The sequence below is a fragment of the Bufo bufo genome, chromosome 1 (assembly GCF_905171765.1).
Source record: "Bufo bufo chromosome 1, aBufBuf1.1, whole genome shotgun sequence".
NCBI classification, from domain to species: domain Eukaryota; kingdom Metazoa; phylum Chordata; class Amphibia; order Anura; family Bufonidae; genus Bufo; species Bufo bufo.
This window is the reverse complement of record NC_053389.1, coordinates 114,367,464-114,380,254: the sequence shown is the minus strand read 5'-3', so window position 1 is coordinate 114,380,254 and position 12,791 is coordinate 114,367,464. Positions and strand designations below refer to the sequence as shown.

Sequence of the window (12,791 nt, the reverse complement as noted above, 5' to 3'; positions counted from 1 at the left end):
GATCTAAGGGTACGGGGGGGGGGGGAGTGTAGGGCTGCAGTAGTTCTTTTAAATAGTTGGGGCTTAAAGGCTATGTATACTTTTGGGGGCATTTTTTTTTATTATTGCATTGTCCTTATTTTGAGCTAAAAATCATTTTGCAATTGGTCTTTATTAAAAATATGGAATCCTTTTTTGTGTACATAGCTGAGATGCTGTAGTAGCTGCCTGTGGATTTTCTGTCTTTTCCTTATCTCTGCTCTCTCACATTATAAACACTCATCAAAGCTCAAAGCTCAATCCTTATCTTACTGATAAGAATGTGGCTTCAATAAGTTTTTATGACCTCTTAGTAATTTAGACATAAGGGTTATTAGGCACAAAGTGAAAGTACCAGTCACAGAGTTAGAAAAACAGTTAACCCTTTGTGACAGAATGGCTCAATATTTTTAATAAAGGCCAATTGAAAATGATTTTTAGTGAAAAATTAGTAAAATGCAATCATAAACAAAAATGCCCTCCGAAGCTGTACATAGCCTTTAAGTTATTTATAGCTTTAAAAATCTGCAAGCAGATTTTAAAAGTTATCCTCCATTTTATTGTTAGCCAGTGCAGGGAGAGGTGGATGGGTGTTGTGGGAGCATGCCGGGGGCTGACTGGTTATTAATTTAGCTGCAGCATTTTGAACTAGCCATTTTTTTTTTTAAACTCGTTTTATTGAACGAATCATTAGAAAATTACAGATCATAGTACACATGAAGATCAATGAGACATTCAAATACAAAGTACAACAAAACAGTACCATATTCATACTAACATCTGCCTCAAGTTACACTTCATAGTTATAATGGATGCATAAAGCAGTCATGACAGGTAGGACATATGTCTATAGTGTGTATACAAGCATTTTACCTTAACATTGTATTAAGGTTATCTATAAATCTGGGAGCTGAATACATTGTATGCATGGATGAACACCAAGATCCCCATACTTTATTAAACTTCTGGGAACAACCTCGGTTTTTAAATACAATATTCTCATAGGACACTACGCTGTTCACAAGTACTTTCCATTGGTTAATAGAAGGTCGTCTATCACCCATCCAGCGAATTGCAATAGCCTTTCGTGCGAGAAATAATGTTTCTCTTAAAAATATTCTACAATGATGTGGGTATACTTCCTCGTCCAGAATACCAAACAAGCACACCTGTGGAGTCAATGCCACAGAAGGGTGTGTGAGTGTATTGAGGAAATTTATAATGTCAGACCAGAAGTTTTGTATATATGGACATTCCCATATAAGGTGCCAAAAATTTGCCCCTTCCGCGTCACATCTGTGACACCTGGAATGTGTCAATTTGCCTATCCTTTGTAGCCGCACGGGTGATAGATAACTTTGGTGGACAATACATAGCTGTATGAATTTTTTTGTTGATAGATGGGGAAACCAACACAGAGGATTCTAATATATCATTAATTTCCTCATTAGTAATACCTGGTATTAGTGCTTCCCATTTAGATAGCACCAAGAGGGGGGTTCCATGCATTTTAGTATTCAGTAGGTGAGTGTAGAGAGCAGAGATGAATCCCTTGGGGCCCTGGGAGCGTATGACACCAATCAGTGGATAATCAGAAATGGATATTGTAGTATTTCCAAAGTGAGTGCTCATTGCATGACGTATCTGGAGGTATTTAAAAAAGGATGTTCTAGGGAGATCATGGCGATCCTTCAATTGTTCAAAGGAATTAAACACATTACTGGTGTACAAATCCCCCAGTATACCTACCCCATGATCCCTCCAGAACCGTCCATCTATTCCTATGCGAAGGGAAGAAAACATGGGGTTATCCCATAGAGGTACCTCAGGTATCAAGTCTGTGTGAGAGTGCAGTTTCCTGCCAGCTTCCCAGACTTGGGCGGCTAGTTTGTGTATAGGTAGGAGCATTCGACCAAACAGTTTTGGTTGTTCCAGTACTGACCATAATGATGAGATATCTAAGAACACCGCTAACTGTTTTTCCGCTCTGGTTAGAGTACCCTCGGAGGAAATCCATGATCTTAGCTGCCTCATTTGCCCTGCCAGGTAATACAAATATAAATCAGGCAAGGACATACCTCCTTCACCTTTTGGCCTACATAGCACATCAATAGACAATTTACGTCTGTTATTACCCCATATGAATGGAGATAGGAGAGACCTGAAGCGTTGAAATATTTTTTTGGGCACTATGCAGGGGGCATGCTCCAGAACATATAGCCATTTAGGCAAGATAATCAGTTTGATTAGGTTAATTCGACCCGAAACAGACAGAGGAAGTCCACTCCAAATCCTGAACTTATCCGCACTGTAGTTCAGGAGAGGCTGTATGTTGAGGGTGTGGAAAGACGTTACGTCTTTGGTAATATGGATTCCCAGATATTTAAACTCAGATACTATAGATAACTCTGTATTCAGAGAGGATGGAGATAAGGTATACAGTGGAAATAAAACAGATTTAGTCCAGTTAATCTTGAGACCTGAAAACTGACTAAATGTTTCAATGAGATGAGTGGCTCGGGGTAGTGTGGATTCTACATCTGACATAAATAATATCATGTCATCCGCATATAAACCCACTCTGTCCTCTTGATCTCCTATGTGTATCCCCTGGAATAGGGCATCAGATCTTATTCGAATAGCCAGAGGCTCAATCGCCAAGGCAAATAATAATGGTGACAGTGGGCACCCTTGTCTGGTCCCACGGCCCAGATCAAAGTTCGCAGAACTCATACCGTTCACCAGAATACCAGCTGAGGGATGCTTATACAGTACTGAAATCCACTTAATAAATGCTGGACCTATCCCAAAACATTCTAAAGTCGCCAATAGGTAGGGCCATTCCACTGAATCAAATGCCTTAGCTGTATCTAATGAGGCAAGGGCCCAATGTTTTTTCCATTGAAGGCCAATCTGGGTGACCACCTGTACTCTACGTATATTATCTGTCGTAGACCTACCGGGCAAGAATCCAGACTGATCGGGATGAATAAGATTGAACTAGCCATTTAACAATGGCTGATATCTGTTTCCTGAGAGACAGTTCCCCATCAATAACTACTACATCTAAATTTTCTACATGGTCTGAGCTTTGAAGGGTTGTGCTTCCCAAGGATAGAGGTGTTGGATGTGCAAGTTTAAGCCAGCTGGTATTTATCCATTCTTGTGGTTCAGCATATCAGTATTTTATGTCTGGGGATGGGTCATTGGCTCTGGGCTTAAAGGACAGGTACAGTTGGCTATCGTCTGCCTAGTAGTGGTATGCCAGACCATGTCTCTGGATTATTTTGTCTAATGGTAGCATATAAACTGAGCCCTGTGAAACTCCCTATTTTGACATTGCACCATGTACAGACAGCTCTGGAGATAGAGATCTTATTCTACGTCTGCCTTCCTTCACTCCACCTTTTCACTGCACTGATCTCCAGGGGGCAATGGCCTGAGGGAGTACACGTGACACAACATCTCATCAGGGTCACTACAACTCCCATCCTCTGCACCAGCTCCTCAGGGGCTTGCTGCACATACTCTTTATTAGAGATGAGCAGTTTTGAAAAATTTGATTCAGCAACTTAGCTGAAGTTCGCCAAGAAATTTGATTAGTTCCGAATTAATTTGTCACAAATCGCTATAAATCAGGTATACCTAGGCCACTGTGTATGGCCACACGGAGCAGCCATGCTGTAGTGAAGAACCGTACAGCTGCCTTTTATTTAATAATGAAGACTGCACTGTGTAGTCGGTCTCCATTATTAATGGCCACGCTGCACCTTTAATGTACCTTTAAACCTGGGCTGTACCCATTTCTCCAACCCCAGCTCTCTTCTGCCCTACAGGTGGGGGCCCTTCTTCTGCCATCTGATTTTTCTCCTTTTTCACATCATCTAATATTGATGAGAATATGTTATCAGAAACATCCAGCTCCTCCTCTCTCTGCATCTTGCTGACTTTTCTAGGAAGTAAAGCCAGCAAAAGATGAGGATGGTCATTATTAAGACGTGACCCCCTAAGGGGTGCAGACTGGATGGTATGGGTTGGCACGCTGGCACCGAAATAATAAAGGCTTCACTCTTATTGGTATTGAATTACATATCTTAGATTACGGCTGATGTAGGAATAAGGAAATGTAGGAATACATAAATAAAACTAACACAGAATAAGTCTCCCTGCACTCTCCCTCTCCAATATTCTTCTATTAAAAGTTTTCAGCATCACTGTCCCTAGAGCATGAGTGCTTTCTCACATCTCTCCCAATGGCGGAGACCGTGCGGGATGGGGCTTTTGTAGGACTGTGACATCACAGGGGATGACTGTCTGCAGATTGGCTGGCTGCACGGCATTATGGGTGATTTTCCCGGGCTTGTCTCCTCTACACTTTGTTTCGCTTTGTAACATATGCAGTCGTCATTTTAGGAAAACCTGATTTGTTACCACGAAGCGCGAGGAAATTTGGATTTGTTTCGAATTGGAGTTTTCCTAAACTTTGGACCAAATTCTGCTTTGAATGCTTTGCTTTGCTCAACATTACTCAATATCATAAAACTATCTGCAAATCTGATCACCATTGACAGAGCTTTTCACTTAATGGCCCATTTGAGGTAGTCCCTTGACAGCATGGTGCAGTCTACAGAACATTCCAATGTGTCGGCACGTGACATGGCTACAGGAGAAGACTTTCACAGAGATCAAAGGAGTAGATGCCGCTTATGGGTTGTCTGGGCTTTAATCAGGATAGGCCATCACTAGCATAGCTGCGGAAGTCCACAACGCCCCAACCCTGATGATCAGCTGTTCAGGTGTTGCTGCTACACTGGAACTACACAGCTTCTTGTGGTGGACAGTGTTCATCACTGCAGCACTACTACCATTGAATGTTGGACCCCTGCTGACCAGCTTGTCCTGAAGATAGGCCATCACTTAGTAAAGCCCGAACAACCCCTTTAGAGCGCAGTGACTGGGCTGCACAACTACCATTAACCATTTATAATACTGGTGTGGGTTAGGGGACTTAACCAACTGCCACCTGCGCACTCCCTTTAAATTTGCTGCTGCTACTGTTAGTATGGACTTAAAGGGGTTATCCCATGAAAATATATTGCAATATGCATGTAATAAAAATATTGTCCTTTTTTAATTACCTTACATTTTCCTCGCTGGTACTGTCCCCTGCTTCTTCTCTCTGAAATTCTGGTCCACGTTATCCAAAATTCAGTAGTGGACTACAGCCGAGTTCACACTTCGGTTATGTGGTCAGTTACTTCCATCAGTTAAGGCTCATTCAGACGGCCGTATGCCGTCCGCAAAAATGCGGATCACTTTTTTTGCGGACAGTTCAGCATGTACGCAAAAAAAACGGATTGCATTCCGCATTTTTGAAGATCCATAGACTTTGATGGGGCTACGTCCTGATTTTCACTGACAAGTATAGGACATGTTTTATTTGTTTTGCGGTGTCGTAGAACATCTAATCCACAAAAAACGGATTTGCATTTTTGTGGACAGCATATGGCCGTCTGAATGAGCCCTTATTTTGAGCCAAAGCCCGGTGCGTGTCAAAAATACTGAACAGGTGCAGATCTTTCCGTTTTACCAGTAGGCTTCATTAGTGGTTTTGGCTTACAATAACTGATGGAAATAACTGACCAAATAACTGAAGTGTGAACTCGGCCTTGCATGCTCAGTAGCTTCATCCTCTTAGGCCCCTTTCACACGGGCGAGTATTCCGCGCGGATGCGATGCGTGAGTTGAACGCATTGCACCCGCACTGAATACCAACCCATTCATTTCTATGGGGCTGTTCACATGAGCGGTGATTTTCACGCATCACTTGTGTGTTGCGTGAAAATCGCAGCAAGCTCTATATAGTCACTCCGGTCATCACATGATCCATCACCATGGTAAAAGATCATGTGATGGATCATGTGATGACCGGAGTGACGTCACCACAGGTCCTGTTCCTGCAGTGAATGCTCACCACAGGTCCTGTTCAGCAAAGAAGGAGACAGAAGGAGATGCCGGCAGCGCGATCAAGTGGACTAAGGTGAGTTAAATTATTTTTTATTTCTTTTTAACCCCTCCATCCCTAATTTACTAAGCATTCTGTATTCAGAATGCTATTATTTTCCCTTATAACCATGTTATAAGGGAAAATAATACAATCTACACAACCCCGATCCCAAGCCTGAACTTCTGTGAAGAAGTTTGGGTTTGGGTACCAAACATGCGCGATTTTTCTCACGCGAGTGCAAAACGCATTACAATGTTTTGCACTCGCGCAGAAAAATCATGCGTGTTCCCGCAACGCACCCGCACATTTTCCCTCAACGCCCGTCTGAAAGAGGCGTTAGTGTCGGCATAATCTCATAGAGAAGCAAGTGAAGCAGCCCACACATCTTTCATTCAGTCATCCCTTCTAAATTCATAGAAATCTCTAGCTCTATCTCTCTCTAGACAGTGGAGAAGACAATGGGGGAGCATTATATGCTATTCACTAGTGGAATCGCTGGGGCCGTGTGTGAGGGACTATTTTCTATGCGGGGGAGGAAAGGGTTAAGAATAGCTGATTGCAATGCGCTCCTGGGGGATGCAGCTGCTTGATTGTTATGTGGGACCAGCTGCTGCCCACCCACAGAAAGGGAAGACACAGGAGCTGCAGATAATATGAGTAATCAAGAGACAACAGGATACCGAAGAGCAACATTTCTGCATTCCTATAGTTAACACCGAAATGGTGTGCATTACTCCAGATTTCTTTATTATTTATTTTTATGTGGGATACCCCTTTAACTTCACAATCATGATATCTTGCTGGGCGATTGTGCGCTTAGTTGTCTGCAATTATCTAATATCTACTTATATTGTCTTATATCCCACAGTACAGCAGTTCAGGTTATAGGGCAGAGGAGGCTCAGGAATCCGAGAAGATTGTCGCAGTGATGGCCGTCAGCGCTATGTGACTGTTCCTCTGCTCCCTGCATTTACAGCACAGGGGTGCCAGAAATAACATCTATTCTCTGCTGACGATGTCATTTCCTGCAGCTGTTCTCCCCTATTACCAGACTTCTTCCTCTGTGTAACTGCTCAGAATGCAATTCCCTTCATAGCCTTCAAAGGTCGACCCAGCTGTGTTGGATTTCTTGTGACTGTCGCTGCGATCCCATGCATGTCTATGGGATCACCGCTACTCAGCGATCCTGACCATGACAGGGGTTGCCGTATAGCCCTAGCCTTACGGCTCATGCACACGACCGTATGTATTTTGTGGCTTGAAAAACCCGGATCCGCAAAAATACAGATGACGTCCATGTGCATTCCGGATTTTGCGGAACAGAACAGCCGGCCCCTAATAGTCCTATCCTTGTTCGTTATGCAGACAATAATAGGACTTGTTCTATTTTTTTGCGGAAAGGACATACGGAAACGGAATGCACACGGAGTAACTTCTTTTTTTTTTTGCGGACTCATTGAAATAAATGGTTCCGCATACAGTCCACAAAAAAAACGGAACGAACACACAAGGAAAATAATTTGTGTGCATGAGCTCTTACAAGAAATGAATGCAGTTTTTCCATGACTGAGAAAAATGTTAGTGAAAAATTTCCCAACCAATTCTACAAATAATTGGTATTTTTTATGAGGAAGTTATACAATTTTCCATCATACTCTTTGTATCAATCCTTTATAGGTTTCAAGATCTCCGCTTGCTGTCATTCCATATTGTGTATTCATATGTAGTAGTTGAGGTGCTGTTAAAAAACACAGTTTTCAATACAGTGAAACCCATTTATTTAACACGTTTCACCTGTAAAAACCTCAACTGCATCTAAAATAGTGGCAAAACCACGCAAGTTTTAACCGCACCTCAACCTCTATGTGTGAATATACCCTTATTCTTTGTTCCGTAATGGTCATGAGATGGACACACAAGTACATGGCTGGTTACAGTAAATTTATAGGAGCCGTGCACCTGTAGGTCCATCACATGACAAGGACAGATTTTTATTCCCTGGAAGTAAATAATAAATATTCCTACTAAATGACAGCAAGCAGAGATCTTCAAAACGGGGATTAATTGATCAGTAATGTAAATTGTGAAATTGTATAACTTTTCATCATACAAAAAAAAATCTAAAAAAATAAATAAATAAAATATATTTGCTGAATCTAGATTATCATAAAAAAAATGTCAGGACATTAAAATGCTGAAAAGTTTCTTCGTATAAGGCTTCACGCACTCGACCGTATGTATTTTGTGATCCACAAAATCTGGACACTGGCCTTGTGCATCCCGCACTTTCCTCAGTCCCTATTATAGTAATGGCTGCAAATGGATCCGTGTACTGTTTGCATTTTTATTGCACCCCGATAGAAATGAATGGGTCCGCGTGCAATCCGCAAAAATGCGGTCGTGTGCATGAGGCCTTATCAAGAAATATACATCAAACATTTGTACAATACATTCACCCAAAGTGTCTCGGTCCATTTGACTCCATGATGTTCATGTTATTGTTCTTTTTTATCTGGGTCTGATTCTTACCTGGGTCTTCCGTGATACTAGTGATGAAGCAGTGAAAATCCCTGCCACCAATACCAGGGCACCAAATAATCCGAGCAGCGGCCAGGTGTATCTCCCTCCTCTGCCACCAACATCTGCATCTCTCTGACAGTCCATGGTACCTGGATTTGATGTTTCAGAAATAAGAACTAATTCAAGAGCTGTCTGCTTCTTCTGCGAGCAGTTGACTAAATACTTTACATAATTCACAATCTGTTCTATGCAGATTGTTTATTCTTGTATTTCCCTTATTTAATCCAGGGATCTCCTGCTGTTGTGTCTCCCTCGCTGGCTTGTTTTGTAGATTCTATCTAGAGGTGATATAGTGGAGGGTGATGCCTCGATGGACTCCTAAAGTTCCTGCCTCATCATCCTCTCTCTAAGTTTCCCTGTAACTCCTTTCTTTCTCTCACTTTCGTTAAAATCCAGGCTGGGAGTCAGAGCTGCCAACTATCCTTCCAATTGAAGCCAAATGTTCTCATCTTTCACAGTCAAAAGAGGGTTTGGTCTGGGACTGAGTTGGGGCGAGTGTGGGGGAATCAGGAGCAGCAGACTACTTCCAGCTGACTGGCTCAGCAACAGGAGAAATAAATCTGCTCTTGACAGTTCACTGTACAGAGACCTAAAAATGGTAAAAAACACACAGTTCAGTGCATGAAATGCGGCAGATACATGACTTATGTAATCTATGCAGTGCATTGCTGTGGTTATGTGTACGTCAACAGATGTATGGCCAGTATAGTACTGTTGTGGTCGAGTTTCAAACATTGCTTTCAAGGAGAATTTATATTGGATACACAGCCAGAGTAACTGAGTGTCTCCAAGAACATACTCAGGGAGCCCCCATGAACAGAGTCATGCACCCCATAAACAGTGCTATGGACCTAATGAGCAGTGCCATAGACAAAGGCATAGAACCCCCATAAACTGAACCACTCTTAAATGGGGCAATGTGCTCAGTAAACAGTGCCAGAGTGGTGGCATAAACTGTGCTAAAGTGCCATCATAAACAGAGCTAGACTGCCCCCAAGAACAGCGCCAATTTGCAAACATATTCAGTATTATGTGCCCAGAGTGCCATATCATCTCCATGAACAAAGGCCTTATGCACACAAACGTTGTTTGTTTCCGTGACCATTCCGTTTTTTTTTTTTGCGGATAGGATGCGGACCCATTCATTTCAATGGGTCTGCAAAAAATGCGGACAGCACACTGGATGCTGTCCGCATCAGTATGTCCATTCCGTAGCCCCGCAAAAAAAATAGAACATGTCCTATTCTTGTCCGTTATAGGCATTGTTACAATAGATCCGCAAAAAAACAACGGATGGCATACGGATGTCATCCGTTTTTCTTTTGCAGATACGCAATTTGCGGACCGCAAAACACATACAGTCGTGTGCATTTAGCCTTAGTAAGGCTTTTTTTTTTTCTGTTCAGAGTCACCAGTGGATGCAGAGCAGACCCGGGTCAGTAAGATCGTGCACGCACCTCATTACAGTGTTGGCGTCTAGAGACTGAGACCAGGCCTGTAGTTAGTTAGGATTTCTGTTTGTGTCAGGCCAAAGTGCTGCTATTGTTTATTGCAAAGAGCTGAAAAACTTCCCACAAACTCAAGCCAGGCTGGTGTTTTGCTCAGAAGGAATACAATGGCACGTGCTACAGGACCAGTTATGGGAGGGGGAATACTGTAGAACACTGTAAGATTGTAAGCTGTTGTGCTGCACAGCAGGCTAGCCCCTACCACACACTCAGTTGTTCTTGTTTTTTAGGTTAATAACAGGTAAGGTGTGGCAGTTTAGTCATGCCCGTAGGTAAATTACCACGTTTTCCTCCTGCATCGGAGGGTGCCACGCTGTGCAGCACAAGGGCTGTGCAGCCTTCGGGCTAGCTGTATGTAAATCTATTAGAGGTTTCCAGCATTTGTGGTTGTGCTCATTACCACGTTTTTTTTTAATCAGATCTTTTTTATTAAACATTTTACAGTGTAGATACACGTTTTAACACATTGCAAACAAGGATGAGATAGAGACATACTGTCCATAAGGCTAATAACAAAAAGGGTATCAGCCTATGTGTAGTAATTAAGTACCAAACCGACCCCCCCACCCCTCCCTCCCACCCTAACCTGCAAAGTACAAAGGCACATTGTTAGACATTTCCATTCAGACGTCGAAACGACAGCCATAAATCCCATAATTTTCCAACTTTCGCTGGGCATCCACGCTTCTGATATACCATCCGTTCATAACTCAGCATCGTGTCAACCGCACTTAGGAATTCGCCTAGGGTTGGCGGCGCTGTCTGTATCCAATGCAGAGCGATTAACTTTCTAGCAACATATAACATTCTACCTATAGCTATTTTATGTACCTGACCTGTGGCCAGTTCAGAGACATATCCTAACACAAACACTTTAGGGTCAGAGGGTATTCGTACCTTGTAAACGTCCTGTATTGTCTGAAGTACCAACTCCCAGTATCTCCCTAACATCTCGCACGTCCACATAATATGCAACAAATCTGCAGACACCACAGAGCATCTTGGACATTCATCCGTGGGCCTGAACCCTATACGGAACAAAAAACCCGGAGTTTTGTAGACTCTATGGACAATAAACAGCTGCGAGAGTTTACGTCCTTCACTCAGGGAAGAGAGAGGTATCGCCTCCAGTATATCAGGCCATTGGTCATCAGTTAATTTGCCAACATCTTTTTCCCATTTACTTTTAGCCACCAGTGGATGAGACATTAGAAACTTATCAAGCAATAGCTTATATATACAGGATATCATACCTCTCATCGCCCCTCTAGACAAAATCTGGTGCAGTGCAGCATCTCTCCCTGCCACCTCATTCGTACCTTTAAATGTAGCGTTGTATGCGTGTCTCACCTGAAGGTACTTATAAAAGTGAGTTCTAGGCAGTTCATACTTCTCCTGAAATCTGATAAATGACATGAACTTCCTTTCCTCCAAAAGGTGGCCCAACCTCAGAATACCCTTCCTTTTCCATGCCCCAAACTCAGACAGGGAGAGGAATTCCGGCAGCACGGGATTGTCCCACGGTGGAGTATATTCCGTATTACCGATAACCCCCCCTCAGGTGCTTGACCTTATTCCACACGGACTGCATCAAGTGTCCCAAATCACCCATCGGACCACTCTTCCCAGCCCCCCTAGTCTCAAGGATCAGCAGTAGGTCATTAGCGGACAAGCAATGTTTAAACAACTGACACGACATCTCACTCGACTCCAGTTCCATCCACCCCATAAAATGTTGGCATTGCGCAGCCAGGAAGTACACCCATGGGTTCGGCACTGCAAGGCCCCCTTCTGTTTTAGGATATTGTAACGTTTCAAGCTTAATTCTCGGTTGCCCCTTACGCCATATGAGCTCCCTGAAGATAGCATTGATTGGAACAAATTTGGACTTTGACAGCCAGACCGGGGAGTTATGTAGAACATAAAGTAGCTGAGGCATCAACACCATTTTAATGAGGTTAGCTCTTCCCGCCACTGACAGGTATAGTTTACACCATGCCTTAGTTTTATTACGAAATTTAATAACCAGCGGGTCAAAGTTAAGGCGCCCAAAGTCTCGGATTCTCGGGGATATATGGATACCAAAATACTTAAAGGTCGCTACACATGGAATACTTCTGTCTCGCACTGTCTGTGATTGCACTTGCCCGTCAAGCAGCATAATCGCCGACTTACTCCAGTTAATAGTCAGACCCGACAGGTCCCTGAAGCAATCAATGATTTTCATAGCCGCTTCCAAGGATGGACCAGTATCCCCCAGAAAAAGCAAAGTGTCATCTGCATACATCGCCACTTTATTATTAACTGTCCCATATTGAAACCCCCTAATGTCCGTTGACTTACGAATCGCTGCAGCTAATGGCTCAATCGCAACTGCAAATAGCAGAGGCGACAACGGGCACCCCTGTCTAGTACCCCGGCCCAGACAGAACTTGGGGGACACCCCTCCATTCGCCCTGACACATGCTTTGGGTTTAGAGTATAGCACCCGAACCCAGGATATATACTCATCTCCAAATCCCATATACGTCATAACTCTCCACAGGAATCGCCACTCAATGCTGTCAAAGGCCTTGGCCGCGTCTAAAGAAAGGATAGCCCTATCTCCAACATTGTCAGCTGGAAGTTGAATACTGGCAAATACTCTTCTAATATTGATTGACGTTGATTTCTGAGGC

The 12,791-nt window shown here is 43.1% G+C and overlaps 1 protein-coding gene across 1 annotated transcript in view; it reads right to left on the bottom strand.

Annotated features, from left to right (window-relative positions):
• Positions 1 to 9,003, bottom strand: part of MMP23B (matrix metallopeptidase 23B) — a 34,272-nt gene extending 25,269 nt beyond the window's left edge. Inside the window, exon 1 of the mRNA XM_040428173.1 lies at positions 8,555 to 9,003. Coding sequence (XP_040284107.1) covers positions 8,555 to 8,689 — 135 coding nt within the window. The 5' untranslated portion in view covers positions 8,690 to 9,003. The remainder of the gene's footprint in view (positions 1 to 8,554) is intronic.
• Positions 9,004 to 12,791: the final 3,788 nt, after the last annotated feature.